At 46.4% G+C, this 27,390-nt stretch overlaps 1 protein-coding gene and 1 pseudogene across 2 annotated transcripts; one reads left to right on the forward strand and one right to left on the reverse strand.

Annotated features, from left to right (window-relative positions):
• On the forward strand, nt 1–26,042 carry MOB3A (MOB kinase activator 3A). Of its 2 annotated transcripts, none has more exons than XM_030540504.1 (4): nt 1–111; nt 16,632–17,200; nt 22,806–23,008; nt 24,055–26,042. In XM_030540504.1, exons 2-4 carry the CDS (start codon nt 16,783–16,785, stop codon nt 24,082–24,084), a joined length of 651 nt encoding a protein of 216 aa, XP_030396364.1. In that variant the 5' UTR covers nt 1–111; nt 16,632–16,782; the 3' UTR covers nt 24,085–26,042. The 2 variants fall into 2 exon arrangements, with proteins under 2 accessions (XP_030396364.1, XP_030396366.1); XM_030540506.1 differs by lacking the exon at nt 1–111 and adding an exon at nt 9,689–10,016.
• On the reverse strand, nt 4,829–5,204 carry LOC115638650 (annotated as a pseudogene).
• Nucleotides 26,043–27,390: the final 1,348 nt, after the last annotated feature.

Genomic DNA, 27,390 nt, shown 5'->3' on the forward strand with positions numbered 1-27,390 from the left:
GGGCCGGCCGGGCGCGAGGCCGGCAGTGGGGTTGTGCGCGCGGCGGAGGTCGCCGGAAAGTTGAGCGGAGCCGGAGGAGAGCGCGGCACGTGACCCCTCCGCCGGGCACAGGTGGGGGTCTCGGCGGAGGGATAATCGGGGGGGCTGAGTGGAGGTGCGGCGTGGACATCGGGGGGTCCTGCTGGGAGCTGAAAGGGGGAACCTGGCAGGGGGGTAAGGGGGCCTGGGGAGAAGGGACTTGGGGGATGATGGGGGGCTGGGGAGAAGGGACTTGGGGGATGATGGGGGCGATGGGGGCCTGGGGAGAAGGGACTGGGGGGTGATGGGGGGTAAAGGGGGCTGGGGAGAAGGGACTGGGGGGTGATGAGGGATGGGGAGAAGGGACTGAGAGGATGATGGGGGGCTGGGGAGAGGGGCCTGGAGGGAGCTCATGGGGGGTCTGGGAAGAAGGGACATGGGGGGTAAGGAGAGGGGACTGGGAGGGACCCGGGGGGGTGACGGTGGCCTGGACGGTAATGGAGGGTGAGGAGGTTGGAAAGGGGGAAGCAGGGGGAGTCCTAATGGCTGGGGAAGGATTTAATCCCTCTGTGTGCAAAGCCCCCAGGGGGTCAGTGTGGCCCAAGATAGGCTGGGGTTGCTCTGCTAGGACTTCGTTAGTGGGGATGGACGGGGGGGTACCCAAGAGCTGCCAGTGTTTGAACTTTGAGCAACCTCCATCTCCCCCCCTGCCCTCCCTTGGGGAGCAAGTGTAGGCTCTGGCCCACAGGTCTGTCAGGAAAGGGAAGTGGGTGGGGTGGGCTGTATTACAGCCCTGTCTTGGGGAAGTGAGTAGGGGAGGGTGAATAATACCCATCTGCACGCAGGTGCATGGAGAATAAGTAGCAGTAGGGGTAAGAAGAAAGCAGAGGGTAAATGCACTGAAGTTAGGTCTTCTCCCTGTTTGCCCCAATTATGGCTGTAGGCATCGAGAGCCAACAGGGCTTCTGCTCGCACAGCTGTGTCAGGTGTACAAAGAAGTGTGATCCATCACGTACATAGCTGTGTGAGCAGAATCCCTAGTGCAGATTTGGTTACACCGGGAAAAGCATAGTTTTGCCAGCATAAGCTGTGTCTATGATAGAAGTGCTTTGCCAGTATAGTATACTGGTTTAGCTATACCAGTAAAGCACTCCTAGCATACGTGTAACCAGAAGTGATTGCTTCTGCTAACTTAGAGACAGGTATTAACCACCTCCAAAGAAAATTTTTGCTGGATGTGATATGGGATCTTTAGGCTAAAGGGTGTGTGCCTCAAAGCTTGCAAGGCTGGGGAGATGTCCTCCACTATCCAGCAAAGAAATCTGGGACAAGGCACGGTCTGTTGCCTTTCTCTTGAATCGAGTGAAGGACTAAATGTTTTTGAAAAGCCTCATTCGGGGCTGTGATGTCTTCTCTGCCAAGTTTCAGAGCAAGGGGGATTTTTATTGTAAGATAAAATTCCCCTGACCATCTGTTTTTCTTTATGATGGATCTAGTTGCTGCACCCCATCGGTCGTCTTCCACGTGCAAGTTTCGGGCTCAATCTTGTTTGTTAAACAGTTTCTTGGATACTGGAAATACCATATCTTAGTAGATTAATAAAACAGAAAGCAAATACATCAGCCTACTTGACTGTGAGGAGTTGCGCACCTTTAAAGTAATAAAAAAGTGCCAAGTCTAAATTCCTGCCAAATTGGTTTGGAATCTGCCTCCTTTGTACTTGGGTGGGGCTTCCGTCCCAGCTGGTGATTCTTGGCTTGCACTGAAAAGCTGGCATAATACCAGTAAGCAGATCTGAACAGGAAGCCATTCCATCGCACTTGGAAATCAGACCATAAGTGAGTGACTGCATGCGAAGTTGGGACTAGAACTCGGAATCCTCACTCCCTGCTTGTACCATAACTCACCTCAAACCTGCTCACTTTTAGTGACGTCTGTCATAAACTTGTTCCCTGATTGGCTTGTGCTATCTAGTAGAACTCAAGTATCCTTTCCAGGTGCTTTCTGGAGCCCGTCTGGCTCCCTGACATTGCTTTCTCCCTTCTGACCTAGGGTTTATCCCCCAGCATTCAGAATAAATGCTTGAACGGATGTGGAGTACCACACAGAAACTTGTTTGCCTGACTTGCTCCATTTAAAATACATTTTGTGCTGTGCTTATATAGCCACTATTTTGTAACTAGAAAAACTTCTCCATTAATCAAGCCAGAGATTTCTATGGCAACAGTATACAGAGGAAAAAAGTTCTTGTTAGTGGTGGAAGCACACACTCCTGTCTATAGCTGTATCCATCTCTGCAATGATCTCAAGTTCTGTACTCCTGAAAATAACTCCCAGAAGTTCAAGAAGATTAATTTTCTCATAAGACAGTGATGTATTTTGTGAAACTTGTGCCATAGATGCAGCTGTAGTGGGTAATTAGTGAATTCATAACCAGTTTTGTTGGAGGTTTAGGAGATTATCTTGGAAATTCGTCATATCCAGCTAATGCTTTCATGAATGCACTTTAGGCTGGGTGTTTACCTTCAGTTCTCTAGATAACTCTGTCTCCATGGGACATCTGTGGCTTTTGTTCTCAGTTGTGTGTGTCTGAACCTCCTGCTGGAGCTGCTGCAGTGCTAAAAGAATCACCTTGTTCGTGATGGAAATGATAATGGACTCTTGGTTGAATCTGATTTCTCTTAACGTGTCTGAGGTGGATTAGGGGCATGTTGCGGGGACAATGTGCCTGTTAATCCATTAGAAAGAACAGACACAATGGAGACCATAAGAGCTCTTTCTACTTTGCAAAGGGATGCATAGTTAAGTCTTCAGAGCTGCAGCAGGGGAGCACACGGTTGAGTGTTTTGGAAATCATGCTGCTACTCTGGCTTCTGAGCTTGTGGACTGGAGATAAGAGGCCTGAGTCTCCACTGCCTTGCACCTTGTGCAGCTACTTATACCTGCGCAAAGCGTGTGTAAAAGGCAGCCAAACTGGAATAGTGGTTCTTTATACTTGCTTTGAGAAGATATACATGGCAGCAGTAGGTGCTGGATTCTCAGTTACCCTCAGGGCTTGTCTACAGTAAGGGCTTGTCTACACTGGCACTTTACATGCTGCAACTTTCTTGCTCAGGGGTGTGAAAAAACACCCTCCTGAGCGCAGCAAGTTTCAGCACTGTAAAGCGCCAGTGTAGACAGTGCACCAGCGCTGGTAGCTACACCCCTTGTGGAGGTGGGTTGCGCTGCCATGACTGCACAAGCCATGTTAAAGCGTGGCTGCAGCAGTGCATTTACGTTGCCAGTGAAGATGTGCCCAAAACACTACATCAAATTAGTTAAAATGGTGTAAATCCACAGTGCAGACATTCATCACTAGGACCAGAAGGCAGGGCTTACAATTGTGTACTAAATTAAGCAATAACAGTGTAAGCCCTACTTTGCACAAGTGCAGAACATTTACATGAGAGGTTTGCAGTGGTGTAACTACACTGTACATTGGTAGGGTTACCAGACAGCAGCCATGAAAAAACAGGACGGGGTGGTGGGTAATAACACGCCTATATAAGAAAAAGTCCCAAGAAATGGGACTCTCCCTTTAAAAACAGGACATCTGGACACCCTATACATTGGCAAACTTCCTTAATGTAGACATGCCCTAAAGTCCTTTCACACCACTCTGGCAGCATAAAGAGGGCCCCGAGAATACCTCCTGTGCAGGTAGCCTCCCTGGCTGGAGTAGAGTTGGTATAAGGGCTCTGCATCATCCCTGCATCTAGCCCCTAATAGAGAGGGGTAGAGCGGGGTGCATGTGGCTAGAGTGTACTGCACTGTGGCTGTTTTTTCCCCCAGGACAGAACGGAAGCACAGCATAATCTAGAGCTGCCCTGAAGCTGCTCTGACTTAATCAGAGTTGGGCAAGACCCATCTGGCTTTAGAAAATACATGGAGTGCAAGATATCTGAAAGACACCTTTAATTCTTCTCTATTCCAAATGCGTAGGGTGACCAGATGTCCTGTTTTTATAGGGACAGTCCTGTTTTTTGGGAGTTTTTCATATATAGGCGCCTATTACCCCCCACCCCTGTCCTAGTTTTTCACACTTGCTGTCTGGGCACCCTACAAATGCAGGAATAAAATAAGTGGGAATTGAGCCCTAGATGTGAAGCAATGGAGCATCAGTCACAAAAATGTAGCTTCTTTCATAAGCAGAAAGCAACATGTGGTCAACTGTGGCCTTGTTTACACTAGGAAATTTCACAAAAGGTTTCCCGCTGGTGCTGCTGTTTTGGGGGACTTTTTTCATGTCAAACCGTGTGGTAGAAAAATCTTCCGATGTGGGCAGCTCTTCACTGCTGCAAAGTCTGAGATCTCCTTAAGGCCTGTTGCTTGTCACCAGGCAGATGAGACAGGTTAATGCAGTGGTTTTCAACCTTTTTTTCATTTGTGGACCCATAAAAAAATTCCAAATGGTGGCGTGGACCCCTTTGAAATCTTAGACATAGTCTGCAGACCCCCAGGGGTCTGTGGACCACTGGTTGAAACCCATGGGGCTAATGCATGTGATCACTGCCACACGTAGGTCTTAAGGAGGAGTAGAGCTGGCTTCACAACGCTCTGCTATGGAGACGTGAACCCTACTGCTCTGGCCTCAAAAGCATTATTTTAACACAGGAGAGCGAGAAATGAGTGGAGCTCAAAGCCAGCCTTTCATTCTGAGCCTGGTGTGCGCTAAAGATACTCTTGTAGAATTTCCCATAACCCTGGTTCCACCCCATTGACATTCACAATGTTTGAACTTGTAATAGAAGTGTTCATTCCTCAGTCAGCTTTACTTGCTCTTGGCCTTGTGGCTCTCCGTTTTCTTGGGCAGCAGCACAGCCTGGATGTTGGGCAGGACACCCCCCTGAGCAATTGTCACTTTCCCCAGCTCCTCGTCCTTATGGATAGCAAGCTGCAGGTGACGGGGGATGATCCTGCTTTTCTTGTTGTCCCGAGCAGCATTGCCAGTTAACTCAAGAATCTCAGCGGTCAGATACTCCAGCACCGCGGCCATATAGACCGGAGCTCCAGCTGCCACCCGCTCAGCATAATTACCTTTGCAGAGCAGCCGGTGCACTCGCCACTGGGAACTGCAGTCCAGCCCGCGAGGAGCGAGACTTCGCCCTAGCCCTCGCTTTGCCTCCCTGCTTGCCTCAGCCTGACATTGCAACTCACGTTCTACCTAACACCGTTTGCTAAAGTCTGGCTCGCAACATAATCTGAAGCATTGTGTTGATTAGACCAGCTTAGCATGAGAATTTTACACTGGAGATGCGTCAGCCAAGTTAGTTTTATATTTTTTGAAGAAGAAAAGAAATTAGGTAGATACTACTTTGCTGATTCCCTAAAATACTGTTTTGCAAGGACAGTGCAGAGTGATTCATGTTGCCAGAAATAAATGGGCTGCTCACAGCATGGACTTGTCAGTTTAAACTGACATTATTTTCTTGCCTCTTAAATCCCTTCAGGCAGGGACTAAGCCAGGCTGGAGGAGAACAAGAGGCATTGTTGCTGCACAGAACTTTTTGAAAAATGGTGTCGTCATACCTTGACGAGGAAAAAAAAATATCCTTCTTATGGTACAGGAAGTCACCTGCCTGCTGCAACTTGCCCTAGAAATACATGTCTACACAGTGAACCTAAAATAGCTTCTGGAGTCATGAACCAGCATGTCAGTTTTATTCAGCATCTATGAAGCTAGAAGCCAGTCAGCTCTCCCTTCACATGCAGTCGTGTCCCAGTCACTTGCATTGCTGTGCACAGAGCAATCTTACGCATACAGAGAGTTATACCTCCCAAAAGCCTCAGCGGGGGACTTCTGTGTATATCTAAAGGAAGCAAAGGCCACTTTAAAAACAATCCTCTTTCTACTTGGCCCTAAATACATAACAATTGCAGTGTGAGCAATCCTAACTTTGCAGTTTTATGGGGAGACTTTCAAAGATACATTTTAAGCCCTTTTGTGCCTGTTGAAAAATCTTCTCCTAAAGGCACAAAATATGGCTCATTGTGTGGCACCTAGATCATCTTTGGTCACCAAATTGAACACCCAGGAGACTGAAATACTTTCTCTATCCACCACTGGAGGGGGACAGCCTGAGTGGTGGAAGTACAAGCTTTCCCTTATGCCAGAGGTGGGCAAACTTTTTGGTCCGAGGGCCACATCTGAGTATAGAAGTTGTATGGCGGGCCATGAATGCTCATGAAATTGGGGTTGGGGTGCAGGAGGAGGGGAGCGCTCTGGCTGGGGGTGTGGGCTCCGGGGTGGGGCCAGAAATGAGGATTTCAGACAGTGGGAGGGGGATCGGGGCTGAGGCAGGGGATTGGGGAATGGGGGGAGGAGGAGGGCTCCTGCTGGTGGTGTAGGCTCTGGGGTAGGACTGAGGATGAGGGGTTTGGGGTGAAGGAGGGTGCTCTGGGCTGGGACTGAGGGTTCAGAGGGCAGGAGGGGGATCAGGGCTGGGGCAGGGAGTTGGGAATAGGGGAGTGGCTTGGGGTGCATGTCCTAAGCGGCACTTACCTCAAGCAGCTCCCAGAAGCAGCAGCATGTCCCCCCTCCAGCTCCTATGTGAAGATGTAGCCAGGTGGCTCTGCTGCTTACTGCCCCATCTGCAGGCGCCGCTCCTGCAGCTCCCATTGGCCGTGGTTCCTGGCCAACGGGAGCTGCGGGGCAACGCTTGGGGCAGGGGCAGCAGACGGAGCGGAGGCCCCTGGCTGCCCCTATGCACAGGAGCCAGAAGGGGGGGACATGCTGCTGCTTCTAGGAGTGCCCCCTGACCCTGCACCCCGGCTGGAACACCGGAGCGGGGCAAGCTCCAGACTCCACTCCCCAGCGGGAGCTCGAGGGCTGGATTAAAACAACTGGCAGGCTGGATCCAGCCCACGGGCCGTAGTTTGCCCACCCCTGCCTTTAGCTGTGGCAAGGGGATAGTCTGACCTTCACACCTGACAGTCCAGTCCCCATGGACCTTTCAGTCCTTAACCTTTCTTCTGAGGGTACCAATTTGTGATGTGAATCCTGTTGTTGAGACCTCACCCAGCTCATTTCACATAGAGCACTCAACATACATCAGCTTGTAATTGCTTTGATTACTGTCAGCCCGGTCTGGATTCAAGTCAGGAATTTAGAATTGAGTGGCTGTGCTATCTCAGTACTGTCCCATGAACTATCTTCTCTTCTCCCCCATATGTGAAAGCTTAACACTGAATTATTATTTAATGGGATTCCTACTGTCCATTCATACTAGATCTAAATGTTGATAAATTGCATTTATTCTTCTGATGTGGGTTTTCTGAAGCTGTTGCTCTTTGCTACAGTGTGCAGCTATGAAGCTCTGCCCTAGGGTGTGTTAGTTAGTAGAAGTCGTCCTAGCCCCTGTATGGGTTAATTGGTCAGATCTGACTTTTTTTCCCCTTCCCCTTGCTATTACCAAAACTAAATAGATTAAAAAAAATAGTTTGAATACATTGTTATTTGGTCACCTTTCATGAGGGAAGAAAAACACAAATTAAAGTTCAGTATGATTGTTTTATGCAATATGGTACTACTTCCTCTTGTGTTCAGCTGGATCAGTTCTGCATTCTTGTGGTTTAAAGGCATGAAAATGGACTGCCCTGATCCTGACCAAGGCTCTTCCTTGGAAACCCCAGAATAAGCATGTGGCTTGCATGAGTTCTTGCTTAGAAATGTCCAAGACAGCATTGCTCTGATTTAAATTGCTGTATTCACATTGCAAAGAGAGGGGGGAGACCAGTAGTACATTCCTGAAACTTATTCTGGACTGATTATGAAAGGGCTATTTGTTAAATCCTTAGGACTGATGATTCGAAATCTGTCTTTCAAAATGGCTGCATTATATTTGTCATTAATGCCTCTCAGAAACCAGATTGATGAAAGGAAAACCTAGGAAGTTGTCCCATTGAATGAAGGCATAAATGCCGTCTTTTGCTAGACGTATGCATCCGGGCTTGGATCAGCAGGGTTATACAGGTAGAAATTCTGCTGTGTGTTTTCAGTATAACTCTATTTCAAAAGCTCTCCAAAACTTTTATTTTTTAATGTACCTAGTGCTCTTTGCCCTTCAGAGCAGATACTTTGGATTGTCTCCAGCAAGATACATGAGAAAACTGAAAGCAGTAACGTTTGGGATGGTACAAAGCTACCAGTGAGAACCTCCCTAGCTCTTACATGCATTAGCAACGTATCTGTAAACTGCTGTTAGTGTCTTGATGCTGCCTTGGCAAGGAAAGACATGGTTTGTGTTAATGTCTTAACGATTACTGCCAATATAGAGATTGCTGCCAATATTATATTAGGACAGTCTTTTTAAAAAGAATTTGGATATGCCACATGGATGTTTTTACTAAAATAGAAACAAAAGCAGACTGAGCAGTTTTATAGGAAAATGCTGGAGATCTCCAGTTAAAAGTAGGTGAATCCCTGCCAGACAGGAAATTAATCTAGGCAGAGATGTCATTCAAGAAGGGCTATGAATGGTCAGACTTCACAATTTTTACACGCTTTCTGCCTGGCAATTTTGACACTCGCACTGATATGGTGTGCTCTTAATTTTGTGACTGTTTCCTACTGTGTGTTTGTGTGTTTCTTTCAAGTGTGTCCTTATGGTTATGCTAATTTTGCATGTGTGTACTTTTTCTTTTATTTTAAACCCATTCCAAAGAGCAGTTTAGGGACTTCCTCTCTGCTCAGCATACTCATACAGTGGAGAAATGAGAGATGGATATTTTATCCCTTGAGCAGACTATCACAGAAACTACAGTCTTCGTGCAGAAAGTATTAATTGGGTTAAATTTTAAAAAGTGGCTCATAGGTGTATGTGCGTGGGTGTGTGTAAGAGAGAATGATGTTTTGTTTTGTTTTTTCAAAACAATGCCTCAGTTCTTTGATGCCTAACTACAATCTCCTTGGGTTGGTTTACCAGAAGTACTAAGCAGTGGTAGCTCATATTGATGTATCTGGAGTTGAGTCCTCAGTGCCTCTGGAAAATCAAGCCCAGCATTTGTCAAATTGGACATCCAGTGACCCTGGTCACTTTTGGAAATGTTGGCCTCGGTTTCTAGTTTGGCATCTGACTAAAACTACCAGTGACCTTTTCAAGCTTCCTTTTTGTTCCAAGTTTAAAATATTTGAAAATCTCTCTCCTTCTACCAATTATTATTGTCTGCCCTGAAATACCTTTTTCCCCATCCACCCTGACAGGTTGAAATTGCCAGGACACACTTGTGTATTTTTGTTCATTCACTACCATGATCAATGCAGCTTTGCAAACAGTGTTTTGACTTCCTTCTGCCTCAGTCATCCCTTTGGAAGAGCTATGAAAAATCTGGTCTTAGTTTGCCTGGGTGGGAAATTTACCACAATGCTGTAGAATGATCAGAAGCATATAACCTGGTCTGTGTGTGGGTCTTCTGTAAGTGTTAAAATAAATCCTACAATATTATTGTTTCTTAGTACAGTGGAGTAGCTTCTGTAAAAGGAAACCTGTACCGTAAACGTATTACTCACCAAGATTTACTTGCAGGGTTTTTAAATGAGTAAGGCAGCAGGATGTGAGCTGCCTAAGCTGTCAGGTCACTTGGCAAGGAAGTGGCTGCATATGTTTCCGACTCCTCCCTGTCTGCAACCCACAATCTAGCTGGCACTACAGAGACCACATGAAATACTTCTTTTAAATGAAGAAGTTTTAAACTTTGGCCTTTGGAAACACTGGTATAAGGCTGTAGAACAGGCACAACAAACTATCCCAGGCAGTATAATTCGAGGAGCCAGAAAATGGAGAACCCACTGGTTTTAATCTGTTGATTGCATTTATTCTGGCACTTGTTAAAGCCCTAAAGTAAATCCTGTGTGGGGATGGTGTGCAGGTTGGAAGATGGTTCTGCATGTCATTCTGGATGGTGTTTCAGGAACTGAAGGAAATAAAGAATCTACGCAGAGAAGTCATCTCTGTGTACAGGTAGGTTTCCTGAAAGAGGATTGTGGGGGAGAGGGAATCACTTCCTGAGTTTTCGTAGTGGTGGGGAGAGGTTGGCTGGAGATACCTCATTCCCTTTTTAAAATGGAAGAGGTATTTTTTACAGTGTAGTCTGTGTGTTCAGATGTGGGATGAATATTTGATATTGACAAGTCACAGTGACAGTCCATGTTACAACATTACTAAAGATAGTTAAGACCCAGGCAGATTGTGAAGAGCTACAAAAGTATCTCTCAAAACTGCGTGACTGGGTAACAAAATGGCAGAGGAAATTTAATGTTGATAAATGCAAAGTAATGCACATTGGAAAGCATAATCCCAACTATACATATAAAATGATGGGGTCTAAATTAGCTGTTACTACTGAAGAAAGAGATCTTGGAATCATTGTGGATAGTTCTCTGAAAACATCCAGTCCATGTGCAGCGGCAGTCAAGAAAGCAAACAGAATGTTGGGAATCATTAAGAAAGGGTTAGATAATGGGACAGAAAATATCATGAGCCTCTATATAAATCCATGGTACACCCACATCTTGAATACTGCGTGCAGATGTGGTCGCCTCATCTCAAAAAAGATATATTGGAATTCGAAAAGGTTAAGAAAAGGGCAACAAAAATTACTAGAGGTATGGAACGGCTTCCGTATGAGGAGAGATTAATAAGACTGGGACTTTTCAGCTTGGAAAAGAGACAGCTGAGAAGAGATATGATTGAGGTCTATTAAATCATGACTAGTATAGAGAAAGTAGATAAGGAAGTGTTATTTACTACTTTCATAACACAATTTCTAGAGGTCACCAAATGAAATTAATAGGCAGCAGGTTTAAAACAAATAAAAGGAAGTATTTCCTCACCCAACACAGTCAACCTGTGGAACTCCTTGCCAGAGGATGTTGTGAAGGCCAAGACCATAACAGGGTTAAAAAAAGAACTAGATAAATTCCTGGAGGACAGGTCCATCAATGGCTGTTAGCCAGGATGGGCAGGAATGGTATCCTTAGCCTCTGTTTGCCAGAAGCTGGAATGAGAAACAGGATGAATCACTTGATTACCTGTTCTGTTCATTCCCTCTGGGGCACCTGGCACTGGCCACTGTCGAAAGACAGGATACTGGACTAGATGGACCCTTGGTCTGACCATTCTTATGTTGTTAAATCAACAGAAAATGGTGACTCTTTGCCATACAAAGACACTCTTGTCCACCTTGGAGAAATGACAGGGAAAGACATAATGGAAAACTAGTGAAATATGCCTTGCTTTTCTCTGTTGGAAACATATTTTAGAATAAAGCAGTACTGAAAGTTATCCTCTCATATTAGTTTTACCCCCATGTAACTCGACTGACTTAAGCGAAGTGACTCCTGACTTCCACTGCATAAGTGAGAAAAAAATTTGGCCTAAAATTTTTTAAGGAGTGCTTTTCCTCATCCCTATGGCATCCAGTCTTTTAAATCTTTCCCCACACCTCCCCTTTCCCAGTAAATATCTGGCTCTGAGAAAATAGAAGACATACAGATTCTGTGGTTGACCAAAGCAGCATCTGACATTGGTTGAAGATTATGTAATAGTTATCAAAGTTTTGGGGAGATTCATTTTCTCCCATCATTCATTGCCCGTTTGTTTGAGTTTGTTTTATAACAACAACCCACCATCAGCATGGAGCTAATCTTATATCCCGGGGTATAAAGGCAGGACTGTTTCTCCAGAGAGAGAAGTTAGAGCTTTGTTTTGTCCACCATGGTGAAGGAAGTTGCTGTGTCATTAACAGACTCTTGTGAGACTAGTGGGGGTACTCCTACTTGATAGCCAGTGGTGTGGACTTCTGTGTGGGAGTAACCTTTGGATGAAAAAGAAGCTGGGGAAAAAAGCAACACTGCCTGCAAACCATACTTTCTGCTACTTGCCAATCATAGGTTCAGCTGAATTGCAAGTCACCCTTGCACAAATCTTATCCCCCTGGTGATCTTTCCTTTCTGTTCTATGTTTAATTGCTGTTTGAGCTGTGACTTGTATGGGGAGGGCGGAAGGAGAAAAAACTCATGATCACCATTTTACCTCATATTTCAACTCATGTCAGATGCTGCTTTGGTCAGCCACAGAAACCTGCATGTCTTACATTTACCAGAGCCAGATATTGTCCATAACTGCATTTTTCTTAACCAAGTTACACATCAAAACCATAGCTGAATGCGTTAGATCCTGTTGTACTTTAGCCGAAGTTTACATTTTGCTAATATCTTAAACTGTTAAGGCTGCAGCTAATTTTCCTTAATGTGCAGCTGATCACAGCAGCAAGTTTATCAGGTAGTCTTACAAATCATGTGCAATAGGAAGAGGAAACAATTTGTGGAAAGAAAATTGCAGTGCTAATGTAATGCAACATCCTTGAATGCTGTTCACCATGCTCCCGTGCTAGCATTAGAAATTATAGGGCCAGATCCCTAGTTAGTGTAAATTGGCAGATATGGTCAATGGAGTGTTGCTGATTTACACCAGCTGAAGAGCTGGCTGTATTGACTTGTTAAGTATGCTAATGATTCCACAGAGAAAAGGAGGCACTTCTTCAAACTCTGGACACAGGAAAACTGAGAGTTAAAACTTGGCTTATATATAAAAATATAAGCCAGGTGCACAGATATCTCAAGAGATTGGAGGAGACCAAACCTTACTCTTCGGTCACTTGCTGTAATCCAGCTCAGGTTAGATTTGACCAAAAGTCATTGCCATCTTTTGACTGTTTGGCATTCTTGGTCCCTTTCCATTAGACACGGCTGCATCACAAACCACCTCCACTCTTGAGCATCTTGGCAGTCGTAGCAGGAAAGCCAAGAATTGCATGGCCCATGGAGACTAATCTTCACTCTAAGGGCTTGTCTACATCAGAAAGTTACAGCGCTGGTGAGGGAGTTACAGCGCTGCAACTTTGAGAGTGTCCACATCTGCAGGGCATCACCAGCGCTGCAACTCCCTGTTTGCAGCGCTGGCCGTACTCCCGTTTTGTCTCGGGTGTAGAGGATCCAGCGCTGGTGATCCAGCGCTGGTAATGCAATGTAGACACTCACCAGCGCTTTTCTTGACCTCCGTGGAAGGAGGAAGCCTCTGGTAATCAAGCTGGTTTCCTTTCCCGGTTTGCTCTCTCGGTCCCGGAGCCAGCCAGCAAACCGCAGGGAAGGAGACCTGCTTGCTCGGGGTTCCGGGACCGAGAGAGCAAACCGGGAACGCCGCGGTTTGCTCTCTCGGTCCCGGAGCCAGCCAGCAAACCGCGGGGAAGGAGACCTGCTTGCTCGGGGTTCCGGGACCGAGAGAGCAAACCGGGAACGCCGCGGTTTGCTCTCTCGGTCCCGGAGCCAGCCAGCAAACCGCGGGGAAGGAGACCTGCTTGCTCGGGGTTCCGGGACCGAGAGAGCAAACCGGGAACGCCGCGGTTTGCTCTCTCGGTCCCGGAGCCAGCCAGCAAACCGCGGGGAAGGAGACCTGCTTGCTCGGGGTTCCGGGACCGAGAGAGCAAACCGGGAAAGGAGACCAGCTTCGCCGCGGTTTGCTCTCTCGGTCCCGGAGCCAGCCAGCAAACCGCAGGGAAGGAGACCTGCTTGCTCGGGGTTCCGGGACCGAGAGAGCAAACCGCGGCGTTCCCGGTTTGCTCTCTCGGTCCCGGAACCCCGAGCAAGCAGGTCTCCTTCCCTGCGGTTTGCTGGGTGGCTCCGGGACCGAGAGAGCAAACCGCGGCGTTCCCGGTTTGCTCTCTCGGTCCCGGAACCCCGAGCAAGCAGGTCTCCTTCCCCGCGGTTTGCTGGCTGGCTCCGGGACCGAGAGAGCAAACCGCGGCGAAGCTGGTTTCCTTTCCCGGTTTGCTCTCTCGGTCCCGGAACCCCCCTTGAAGCCGCCCAACAGCGCTGCAGTGTGGCCACATCTAACACCACTTGCAGCGCTGGTTGCTGTAAGTGTGGCCACTCTGCAGCGCTGGCCCTATACAGCTGTACTAATACAGCTGTAACAACCAGCGCTGCAAAATTTTAGATGTAGACATGGCCTAAGCCCTGAGCTCCAGACGTCAGGACTGAAATACAGGGAAGTTTGTCCAGCTTCTGCCCATGCTGAGGTTTGCTTAGAGGGCTTCAGTTTCCAGGGAGGTGACTCCTGGAACTATCACAAGTTTTACATCCCTTTTAAAAACCAAATCAAAACCTGAAACATAGAAGGGCTTAGTTACCCAAGTAATGCTACCTATTTAAAAAAAATAGGGTTTTGGGGTTTTTTTTGCTAACTGGTTCCTCAGCTGTGAAAACTCCCTCTTTTTGTAGGTCTGGGTTGGCTTTTATGAATCACCCTTTGACAATTTCTCTTGGAAAATCCTTAGTGTCCACTGACAAAGCGTGGGCAGGCCTTGAGTGCTTCTCCATAAGGTTTTGGTAGTGCGTTTCAGTCCCCTCCTGCCATGCCCCCTGTTGTACTGGTACCAAGCAGAGACCTATGTGCAGCCTTTAACTACTTCCCAGCAAAAACAGGAAGTAAATGAAAAGGCCAATTACATGTAATACCAGCATAATTGAGTGACTGGACTGAAGTCAATGGGGTTACTATGGCGTAAAGACAAGGTAAATGGGAGCAGAGTCAGATCAGTCAAAGGCCTCTTTCTTGTGTTTGGCTGGAGCCCAGAACCAAAGGAGTCTGCAGTTAATACTCATGCAGTACTACAGCTTTCCTTTGAGACTCCAAAGTGAGGAAATAGTGCATGCTACCATCTCTCTGGAGCTAATTCCTCCTGGAAGTGGCTTCAGAGCATGAACCTGCCCTCTACATTGTTAGGGGTTTTGTTTTGCCTTTGTTTTGGATATGTTACAAAAGAATATGCGAGCTCAATATGTGTGCATCTAAGCTGAATGGGCACAGCCCCTTGTGTTTCCGTTTCTTAGAAGAAGTGAAGCGTTTTGTTGCAGGATGTGGTGAGGGTATGACTCGGCTCTTGCTAACCATAGCTACCGTCTCGCTGCATTTTGCTGTCAGTGTGCCCTTTTGTTATGACTTTCAAAATTTTTCTCTTTGTGGTCAAATGCATCTTAAGCTTATTTTTTCCCCATATCCTTGGCCCTTCGCTGTTGGTCTTAAATTAGTCAAGCAAATATCAGTAGCTTCAGGGGTTCATGCAAATACCTCTCCGTATTGGTTTGTGAAGAGTATGCATTCCCCAAGGCAAAATTTGGTCAAAAGCATAGAGCTTCGCTTGGTTTCATCTCAGAACTGGCCCAGGCTCACTTGATCACGAGTGAATCTCTCAATGAACCCGGCTGGAATTTTGAGTTGGTACCAACTAAAAAATGGGAGGGGTGGGTGGATGTGGATACCCTGCCCTTTCCTCTCTTGTTGGGGTGACTTTGTGAACATGTGACATGGCTCCAGAACTGAACTTCATGGATGTTGGATTGCTGGCAATATGGATTGTTAGCCATGGGGTTCTCATGTATTTTTATAGTGTGGAACACGTCTTAATAGCGTCTCAGGGCCATTTCTCCTCCCATTGCACAACCATAAAAACCTCTGGCAATGATGGCCATTGCTTACATGGGAAAGTAACATTAAGAAAGTGTTTGATATGTTCTTTGTTCTCCTTAATGCAATGTAGCAGATGCTCCAGCACCATGTGAGCAGCCAACTCTCCTCAGATGACTGTCTCCAAGAACCACTGTGGAGCTATGCAATGCATCTATTGCAGGCTGACTTAAAATGGCCTGTCTTTGTTGGGCTGGTCAGCACCTTCCACATTACACCGCCAAAAATCACGTGTCTGTTTCACAAGGGGAATCCTGTCATTCAGGGTCAGATTCTGATACCCTGGCTCATGTAGAGAGTAGTCCCAGTGATTTTAATGAGACCGCTTCTGGAGTAAGTTACTCCCCAATGTCTTTAAGGGTATTAGAATCTAGCCTTTGTTGAGGATCCAGCCTGAAACCAATCTCCTCGCTATAAGTCCATGGACACAGCTGTTGTGGATAATATTTTGCACATTTCTGCCTAGTAGCAAAATAATGCTGTGCTAGTTTCTGAATGTTTTCATAAAACCATGTAGCTACATTGGTACCATAGTGGTAGAGTCTTGGTGTCTTATAGTAATAACAGTAATGATCTGCTTCTTCACCCACAATAACTTGGCAAACTGGGTATAAACCTTCTCTCACTTAATGTTTTGTGTAGAAGTAATTGAAGACCTGGATCTGCAACACTTTTCTTACAATGAGTAGGGTGACCAGACAGCAAGTGTGAGAAATCGGGACGGGGGTGGAGGGTAATAGAAGTCTCTATAAGAAAAAGCCCCAAATATCAGGACATCTGGTCACCCTAACAGTGAGAGAGGCTGAATGAGGAACCTCTTTGAGAACTTCACCCTCATTCTTCTGTCTTTTACACTTCCCTTAAAGAAACCTAGTCCTAAGATGAAAGGGTAGGGGAAATGAAGCATATTTGGCTTTTGTTTCAGTTCTGTGAGTTTGAGGTGTATGTCCAAACCTTCCCACTAAGGCATTCAAACAAATTTACTCCTTCCGAACGAAGTCTCTTGTTGAAAAAGCTGCACATCTAACTACTGTACATTCTGTGTTGCAGATCAGAAGGTACTTGGAGAATCAGAGGAGCTCAGAGTTATTTCTGTGAAGATAGAGGCCATTACGACCTTGCCATTGGAAACTGTGCAGCCACTGTGTGTCTCTAGCTGTCGTCACTGAAGACTTGGGAAAGAGAGGGGGAAAAAAGAAAAATGTCCAACCCTTTAAAGCAAGTGTTCAATAAGGACAAAACCTTTCGGCCCAAACGCAAGTTTGAGCCTGGGACTCAGCGGTTTGAGCTACACAAGAGAGCTCAAGCCTCTCTCAATGCAGGGCTGGACTTGAAGCTGGCCGTCCAGCTGCCGTCTGGTGAGGAACAGAATGACTGGGTGGCGGTGCATGTGGTGGACTTCTTCAATCGCATCAATCTGATCTACGGCACCATCAGTGACTACTGCACGGAACAGTCCTGTCCGATCATGTCTGGGGGACCCAAGTACGAGTACAGGTGGCAGGATGAGCACAAGTACCGGAAACCCACTGCCCTGTCTGCTCCCAAGTACCTGAACCTCTTGATGGACTGGATTGAGGTGCAGATCAACAATGAGGACATTTTCCCCACCAATGTTGGTAAGTTCGGGTCTGATTTGTGGGGACATTAATTGGACTGACACAAGATCAGTTGATTTAAATCAGGGCAATTTACATCACCAAACGAAAAACCTTGAGTTAAATGATCTGTGTTAAGGAACTTTTCTGTTGGCACTTCCTTTATTTTCTAAAGAGAGGTGCGTTCTCATTGGTTGATATAACTATTAATACATGTCGATTTACAACTAAATAGAGCCTTTACACTAGATTTGGAATGTCTTTTTACTACCTAGGAGGGTACACTATAACTCTCTATTTATTTAAGCATTTATATAGCTTATTGTTTTCAGATTCTTATTATTTGTACAGTTTTAGTATGTTAGAAAATGGTAAAAGGTAATTAACTTATTGGTGACAATTTGTGTCAAGCTGCATTAGGATGATAATGGGAATTTAATTAAACACACAAAAGGGTATAGAATATTTATGTTTATTAAACAAAACTACCTTAAATGTTTTGGATACATGAACATCAGTGTTTTTTCATGAGCTGGAGAGGAAGTTTCCATCCTGGGTGAAGTCATAAATATTCATAATTTGAGAACTGAGCTCAGGTAGGGAGAAGCTATAAAATAGGAGTATGAGACCATCCAGGTAGGCTCAGTGGATGATTGTGATGAGATACACACAGTGTCTCCTGGAGTCAGAAGCTGGGTCCCAACCCCTGTGGTGACTTTGCCAGTCTCTTGTACCCAGTGGCACAGGCCTGGGTCCTTCACAGGATCAAGCTGTTAATACAGCACATGTCCTGTTGTGCCATATTGATAAAGCTTGGCCTCAAAAGTTTCCCCGTCTTGTTTCTTTATATAGAAAAGCAGTTTTTAACTCAGAGTTTGTGATAGAGGCTCATGGATTCAACATATTTATTTTTTATTTAAATGTCCTAAGAGATTATAACATCAGGTATTAAAGTACATTTTCTGTTAAATTCAGATTTCATGTTAAACAAGTTTATTTTTAAAAAGAAAAACTTATTCTAATTTAAATAACAAAAAATATCCAATTTCTTTTTCAGAAAAATCGACTTTTATCCACCAATACAGACTCTTGCCCCTTCTATGCCTCTGTTCCTTTTCCAGTAGTCACTTGTTTGACAGTGGTTTTCAACCTGTGTTTCGTGGACCTCCGGGGAGGTCTGCAGACTCTGCCTAAGATTTCCAAAGGGGTCTTCAATTTTGAATTTTTTAGGGTCTGAGAAAAGGTTGAAAACCACTAGTTTGGCATTGGGTATCACTGCTGCACAGATCCTTGAGATGGTAGGTGAACTGCTTCCTTTAGTACTGACTGGCAATTTGCAGAGGGCTGCAAACTTTTGAAAGTGGCTGCTGATTTTGGATACCTTTGTGCCTAGCCTGAGACATGGTCGGGCATAACTGTTTTCTTTTTTGTTAAAGAAGTGCCAAGTACCCGCAGTTAGCATCGATTTTGGCTAGCGTGGTGAATGATTAGCACTTCTGGAACATTAGGTCTAAAATATTTCAGGCGAGGCACTCCAAATCAGAGGGTGCTCTTGGAAAACTCAAATGGCACATCAGAGATTATGCGGCTGCAGCAAGAACGGGAGGAGTCACTGTGCTCTATAGAGGTTGGGCTCCTGGACTTGGTCTCTCATTCTGAACAGTAGTTTAGGACTGGTGCCTGTGCAATATCTGGATTTAGTGCATGTGATTGTGCCTCTGTGGCTAGTCTCGATGGCAATGGCCTGCAACTTACTACTAATATCTTATTCTTTAGCTCACGCCGTAGGGGTTTGTATTTTTGTTGCTGAAGGTTCTGGGCTGGTGCCCTCAAGGTCGACTTCTGTGAATGGGGTTCATGGCTCTTGGAAAATCTTACTCATTTTGTCAAAGTATTTTTAGGACTGTCGGGTTGAGATAACAGAATTTAAAAATACATCCATTCTGACTGACACCTGGTTGAGAAGATGGAGGTGCTGGTTGACAGAGGAAAACAGCTTGCAAAATTTCTGAAGTTATGGTGGTTCCATCTAGTGAAGGAAGAGGTCCAAGGCTTGCAGAAGGGGTTTGCAGTCTTGGGCTGTGTGAATCCCTGAGTGCTCTTGGATTCCTTCGTAGCTTATAGTTTCTCTTCCCCCACATCTGTGATTAACTGGAGTTGTGATCTTGCCCTCTCATGCAGACTGTTCTGCAGTAATCCAGGTTTGCCTGCTGTACTTCAGACCCATTCAGAAGCACAGCACAGAATGTGGTGGCCCGTCAGCTTAGTGGACCAGATCTGAGTGATGAGCACATCCATGTCCGTGCTCTGTGAACTACACTTGCTTCTGGCTGCAGTTCAAGGTGTTGATTCCAAGTCATACCCAGGCTGGGACTAGATTACCTGAGGGATTCTTCTCTCTCCTTATGGACGATTGCAACAACTGCGATGTTTTTGACAACAGACCCACGCCTTTGGGATTGGTCATGCTGGGTGTTTTCAGTCTAGGGCTCCAAGCAGCGATGGTTTTTGCTCCCTAGAGCAGCCCATCAGTCCCTGCACTTACTGACTTCATACTCTGGTGCAGGACGCATCTTATTGGCTGTGCTCTTCTTTGCCTGTAGATCTGCGCCAAGTTACATGTGGCTGGTTGGGTGGTTCAGGAGTTTTGCGATCAGAATGATGCGCGTCTTATTTTATTTCCGGATCTGACATCTTTCAACCTCCCATTGCTTAAAAACGAAGGCCAGAGGGCCTGATTCTCATTTGTTCTAAGAAGACTCCTTGACACCACTCTGGCAGCATCAAGAGGCCCTAGAGTGTGTGTAATGGTAACCTATGTCCCTCCTATGCTTCCGGCGGAGTTTAAAGAGGCCTTGGTGTAAGCAAGATTTGGAGCCCAAAATGTCCAAACTTGGGTGCCCAAAAATAGGCTCAGGAAGCTATATTTATGCATCTAAATGAAAGGGCTGACTTTCAGTATTGTTGACTGCCCATGGTTCCCGTTGTAGTCAATGAGAAATGCTCCTAAATTTAGCCTTTCAAGTGTTGGCCTAATGCTTTATACCCATGAGATCTGAGACTCCAGCATCTCTCTGGTGTGGTATAAAGCTTTTGTCTCCATCTCTTGCAGCTTGTGAAATACTGGCCCTTTTTGAAACCTCTCTCAGCAGTGCTTTTTCTTAGCTCTCGTCTGGGTCTGAATACAGAGCGTCTTGGACAAGTGTCATTCAGCCCTTGCTCCTTGAGTTAGCACTGCTGCAGCAGAGGCTCGCTCAGCTTTTGGCGTAGGGTCAGTCTTCTGCTGTTCTGAATGACCCAAATTATCTTTCAAGCAAAGCCCTGGTTCAGTGGTTTTCAAAGTGCGGGTCGCGACCCAGGAATGGAAGGCACTGGGTCGCAGTGGCTCTGGTCAGCACCACCGACCAGGCTTTTAAAAGTCCCATCGGCAGTGCTGCCTGGCTAAGGCAGGCTAGGCCCTACCTCTTCTGACACCGTGCTGCGCCCCAGGCAGCAGGTCTGGCTCCTAGGTGGGGGGGCCGTAGGGCTCGGGGTGCAACCCCCACCCTGAGTGCTGGCGCCGCACTCCCATTGGCCAGGAACCAGCCAATGGGAGCTGGAGGGGTGGTGCCTGCGGGCGAGAGCTGCGTGGAGCCACTTATGAGCCTCCACCTAGGAGCTGGACCTGCTGCTGGCTGCTTCCGGGGCACTCCATGGTGTCAGAACAGGTAGGAACTAGACTGCTGTAGTTGGGCAGCATCGCCGATGGGTCTTCTAACTGCTGGGCTGCTGACTGGGAGCTGCCTGATGTAAGCCTGTGCCTCAACCTTGCATCCCAATCCCTTGATCCAGCCCTGAGCCTCCCCCAAACCTGGAGCCCCCTCCTGCACCCCAAACCCCTCATCCCTAGCCCCACTCCAGAACATGCAACCCCAGCCCTGTCCCCTCCTGCACCCCAACCCCCTGCCTGATCTCAGAGCCTCCTCCCACACCCTGAACCCCTCATTCCTGGCCCCACCTCACAGCCCCCAGCCTCTCCCACACCCCTCATCCCCAGCTTGGTTGGGTTGTGGGCATAAAAATTTTTCTTCAATTGGGTTGCCAGAAAAAAAAGTTTGAAAACCACTGCCCTAAGGCAACTCCATTCATCCCTGGGATAGTCTGGGTGATATAAGGTCTGTGTTGGGGGTGGGGAAGCAAGCAGTGGAGATTGGATGAGAGGGGATGTTGCACAGTGAAGGAACAATAATACTCCTGTGACCCTTTGTCCTAGTGCCTGATTTGATAATGAAACCTGTTTGCCTTGTCTGGACAGGCAGCACAGGTCAAGGTTCTGCCAAGTGAAGTAGAACCAGATGACAGCTGCATGGGTATTTGTGTGGGAGACCAACTAACAAATGGGATAGGGGAGAAGGAGCTGGTTATCCATTTCAGATCCCACAGGATCCCATCCACTCCTGCACTACCTCAGTGTATACAGAGAATGCCAAGATATTCATCCTTCTCAAAGTGCTAATGAAAAGGAGCCATTTGATTGTTTGCAGAAAGTGTCGCCCATTACTCAGACACCATCTGCACACACAGAACAACAATACTTAAATGGGGTGACATTGGGGGAGAGAATAAGACAGTAAACCACCCCCAACCTACAACAGTACCTGTATCAGTTGCCAAAATCCTTGCTCTGTGTTGATCTGGGTAACCACAGGAAGTTCTGGGGTGTGGTCCCTTTATTTACCGTTCTTCAGCAAGGACCTTCAGCAAGGACCTCTTTTAGACTGAGTGATTGCCTGAACATCTGTTTCATTGGGGGGGGGGAGCTTACATCATCAAAGGAGTTCTCTGTCTTGTTTAGAGTTTTCTAGCCATGCTTAGAATACCAGATTCACTAACTTAACACAGACTGAAAATTAATTTCATGCAGAGCTCTTGGGGGGCAGGGGAAGAAGGATATCTAACGAATACCTTTCACCTCTTACCTCCTCCTTGTATGTGGAGAAGCAATCTATGTAGACTTCAAACTCAAGTTGTTTTGTAATTACTAGAAAGAGCAGCTGATCAAACTCTACTGTATTGCAGATTGCAAATGTAGCTGTTAGAATGAAAGACACATGAACAAAGTGCCGAATGTGAACAGGGGCTTCTAAATGACTGAGCGTAATATTATCTTAATTTTAACTCATATTAACCTGAAGGATCCCAAAGGGTTTGTCAAATTTACTAAACTATATACAAGAGCCACTCCTGCCAGCATGCAGCCATTTCTCAAGTGGAGCATGGTGGGGCATTTTTATAAAAAATTATGCAAGATAGTAGACCAACAGGAACTGAAAGAAACCATATCAGATTGAAATGGCAGCTGGAAATATATATGTGCACTAATCCAGTTTGTATTCAGGTCTCTCAGACAGTAGCATCAATAATACAGGACCCAATAGCATAGGTTAATAGCATTAACTTTGGAAAAACTGGTCCAGAATTTAGAAAGGAGAGAATGCAGTCTGTGAATTACTCCAGAGAAAACTGTTTTTGCATCACTGCAGTACACACTGGACTGTTTCTTTTTATGCTTTAGGAAGACTGCATGTCACCAGAGTCCTGGGGAAAGTACATTTCAATAAATCATGGTGCTTGTGTGTTCTTGCAGGTACTCCGTTCCCCAAGAACTTCCTTCAGGTAGTGAAGAAGATTCTGTCTAGGCTCTTCCGGGTTTTTGTTCACGTCTACATCCACCATTTTGACAGGATCACCCATATGGGGTCAGAGGCCCACGTGAACACCTGCTACAAGCACTTCTACTATTTTGTGAAAGAGTTCAATCTAATAGACACCAAGGAGCTGGAACCTCTGGTGAGTGAATTTGGCTGCATTATACTATGAATGGCCCCAAAATGGTATGTCTCAAACAGAACTCTGAGATCCTGACTCCCGGTCCCTGTCCACTGAATCGCATAGCCAAACATTGGATTCAGTTTGAGAGATTCTGAGCTCTGAAGAGGGTGACTGAAATCCTGTCATACCTATTCCATTCCCCATCCCTTTACAGCTCAAAAATCTGTTCTTACCCTGCCCTCTTTTATTCCATGGTACCTCATGCAAGCTGAGCAGGGAGGGAAACTGCCACGTTTGTAGATTCTGCCTGGTAACCTCCTTGTGCTTCAGGCTGCCATCTTGTCTATTCCCCTGCTACCACCACTCCCCATTGTCTGGTCAATGGCTGAATCACGTGCCTCTGCTGTTCCTCAGTCCGGGTACTGCACTCTGCATTGAGCTGGGCACTCCTGCCAGCAAAGTTGCAATTCAATTCCAAGGATCTATCCCGATGCCTTATCACTGTGTAGCCAGCACATTGCTGTACATGGCACAGAAAGGCAGTGGGGTAGGATGCTGGTCACAGAGTCGAGCCCTTGGTGCTAGTCCCAGTTGTCGGTAACTAGCTGTGTAACTTGGAGTGTGTGTGCGCTCAGGCTAAATCACCTCCTCGGTCACCTCCTTGTTCTTTATTTCCCCTTCTGTAAAATGAGCACAGCGATGTTCACCAACTTCATAAAGAGCATGGAGGATGCAAACTGCCATAAAAGCGCTAGGTGTTTGCATTAGTCTGGAATGGTGGGTGATGGTTATTCTATAGCTGTATGCAGCCAGGCAGATTTAAATCTGATGGAGCAGCTGGGAGGTCTCCTGACTGTCAATGAAGAGGAATATGGGGGCAGAGGTTACAGGTGACACTGAATTTCTTCCCCACGTGAGTATTCAAACTGGAATACTGCTTTTTTAATTAATGATGCTATGGAAACAGCATTCCAGACTTTGAGACTTTCCTACTGAAATGTCTCTTGCCTGGGAATTGTGCTTCTTACCACTAACTTCCCTGTCTTGTGTGTCTCCTTTGATAGAAGGAAATGACCTCCCGGATGTGCCACTGAGCCCTGGACCTTCCTGCCCTGACCCAGGCCAAGCCGCCTCAGGACTGCTGAACCCCATCACTGCACCGGAGATGCCGCTCAAGGGACAATCAGAGACATTTCATAGAAATATATTTTTATGGAGCTTGCAACTTAAAATGGAGACTGCAGAAATATTTTTTTAAAGATGCCTTAGATAACTAGTTTTTATGGTAATTTCTGTAATTGTTTGCCACTAGATGGAAATGCATCATTTTTAGTCAGTTTTCATAGAAGGGGCAAGGAGCATTATGAGAAAACCACCTGATGTTTCATCTCACTGACCGCCTTGTTGGGTGGCCCTAACTAAGCCTAGTCAGACTGTAGACTTCATTGCTTCAAGTGTTTTTTAAGATGGACTTGCTTTCAGCATAGCCAGGGTGTGGAGACCGTAGCGGTGCATGGCACTGGCTGTGGGGGAGGAAGGCTCACCTGCATCCTGAAGGTATGGTAGGAAGTGCTTTGTTAGGGCAGCTATTCTACTATCTGAGAATTAACTATCACTTAAGTGTGCATATAGACTTGGCTCCTTGCACACTTCTCCAGCCCTTGTATCTAACTGACTTTCTCTCCATGATTAGGCCTTTCTGTCTGAAAATGTCTTCTGTTCCTTCCTCTGACTTCTCAGCTAGACCTCACCCTTCACTGCTTGGGGAAATCGATGCTAATCTCACTCTGTTTATTCCTCTGCTAATCTTTTGAGGTCATTGCTCACAAATACCTGTTTCCTAATTCTAAAGCAGGAGCATACGAAGGTTTCCACCTTTCAGAGCACATTGTGTCGAGGGCAGGGTTGCTATATTAGGGTGCTCTCTATGCAGGGGCACTAATATACCTGGATAGATTTCACCTGACTTTCCTGTTACATCCACTCTTAGCTGTCTGTCTTTCTCCACCTCGCTATAGGTTCTATTGATGGGAGGGCGGAGCTTAAGGGGGAAGAGGGAGTTAAAATACTTCTGCTTCTCCTACTGAAAGGAGATATGAGGGGTGAGTCCAGGCTGGGACAGAAGCTAGTTGGTGTGCCTGGAAAAAACTTAACTTTTAGCCTATCCAAGGGCTGCTTGGGCAACTTTCTTGAAACCCAAAGTCTAGAACTAATCTGATTAAAATGAAGCAAATTGAGATCACCCTTTCCTGTAAGGAGGCCTCCAGGTCCCAGAGTGCAGGTCTCCATCCTGAGCCAAGCAAAGACTGCTAGTTGGGACGAAGTGTTGCGTACTGGAGAGGTGAGTGACTGCATTTGGCCCCTGGACTGCAAGTTGCTACAGAACTGTGTGAGATGTATCTCCCCTCGGCAATGGAAGCCCTCTGTCCGCTTCAGCTTGATTATCAAAAAGAAGCCAAGTTCTGCCACTCCAGAGACTAAATCAGTTGTTTAGTCCCCACCACCCCCTCCCCACTATCCCCAGACAAATCGTCATGTTAGTGAGGCTGTATGATCTCTGCAGGTGTCGCACTGTCCTGGACTTCATTTACTGGCTCTGGCTTGCCCCTCTTTAACTTCTGTAAGCGTCCTACGCCCTCTGCCTTCTCTTCCTGAACACCGTTTCCCACACCTTTTCCTCTGGCCGTCTACCTTAATAGACAAAGTCTCTAGTGCAGAGCCACAGTTCACTGGCTTGCATACTGCCTGGGGGAGCTTAATTTTGGCCTGTAACTTCGTAATGCAGAACTTAAGAACATTGATTTCTGTATGATAAAGGAGGAACTGCCTTGGATTTGGGGTGAAGGGTGGGAGGGAGGTGGGTGGGAAAATAAGGTTTTTTGTGAGCAGGGACCAAGTTGCTACCACTAGCCACTTTCCTCCAAGGAAACAATCCTGTGGTCTGAGTCTTTGTACTTACGTGAGTCATGTCTCGTACTACGTCCTGGACTCTGTTTCTAACACATACCACTATCATTCTGTGAAACAGACACAATAAATTATGTTGTATTTATGTGTTGGGTGCTGGTTGCTAACAGCTTCTCCCTGTTAGAAGTTCTTTGTACAGACCACCCATAAAAAATGTTGTGTCAAGACATAATCTAAAAATGTCACCAGAGTGAGCACAGTTTAGGTGCGTGGGGTGGCTGCCGTTTTCTAGAGCTTCTAAAAAGCATCACTTGGCCCCTGTTACTATCTGAGCACCTCACCCTTATGGTATTTGCCCTCCTTGCCAGGGAGGCAGCACTATCATCCCTGTTATACAGAGGGGCAACTGAGGCACAGTGAGACTAAGTGACTTGCCCAAGGTCACACAAGGAATTATGGGTTGGAGGAAGGAATCAAACACAGGTCTTGAAAGTACTAGCCTAATGCCCTAACCACTGGGCCATGCTTCCTCTGGTCTAATAGTCCTGGAAAATTGGGTGGCCCAAACGGATACTTAAGGCTGAATTATCAACCTGCCAGGAGCCTGAGGGGCTGCATCCAACGTATGCAGATATATTTCCTATTTTGGCAGGGGGGTGGAGCACATGGCCATTTAAAATTAGCCTGTGCTCCTATATCCCTAGTTCACGTGTTCTCAAACGGGAGGGCATGAAGACGTTTCAGTGCATCAGACCACATTTCATAGGGGGGTGGGGGTCGGTTCCCAATACTCCTTTCTGTCATAGCGTGGGGGGGTCACTGAGTGGAACAGACTAAGCTACTGGTATGGATGGATGACTAGAAACCACCACAGTTCAGCATTATGGTCCTGCAGCAGTCAAAGGAAAAAGAGTAAATACAGCTCAGACTGGCCCTTGGACTGTACTTAGCTCCTTCACCTACCCACACCCAGTGTCAGGTATTTGGGGCCTGGCTTTCAGAGGTGCTGAAGACACACAACTTTGATTAGTCAGTTGGAGCTGTGAAAAATCAGGGATTTGATCCTACATGGGCCTCAGCCCCTTTATCAACTTCTGTGGGAGTTGGCCCTTGAGTGCACCTCTTCAGTATTTAGTCTACTGGAGCGGGGATTTCAGAGAACCATCCACTACATGCTAGAGGACAAGGGCTTCCTTTGTCACTGGGATATAATCAAATCCTTGCTCGTTTAAGATGACATCTATCTACCAGTCATACAAGTTGGAAATAGAAATTTGGTTGTAAATAGAGGTTGCCCTGCTTGTGCACAGGGGGAAATGGTGCAGTGATGCTCTTAAAATGGAATTGGATGTTCTGTTGGAGGGCACAAGGGAAGTCTCTACACAGCCGCCTACGCAGGTCAATCTAGGCATGTGTGAGTTTGAAAACTCCCAAAACCGAGTTAAGGTCCCGCATGGAAGGCATGAAGTTCTGGCTGATTGTGCCTGTGAGTT

The sequence above is a fragment of the Gopherus evgoodei genome, chromosome 22, assembly GCF_007399415.2.
Source record: "Gopherus evgoodei ecotype Sinaloan lineage chromosome 22, rGopEvg1_v1.p, whole genome shotgun sequence".
Lineage (NCBI taxonomy): Eukaryota > Metazoa > Chordata > Testudines > Testudinidae > Gopherus > Gopherus evgoodei.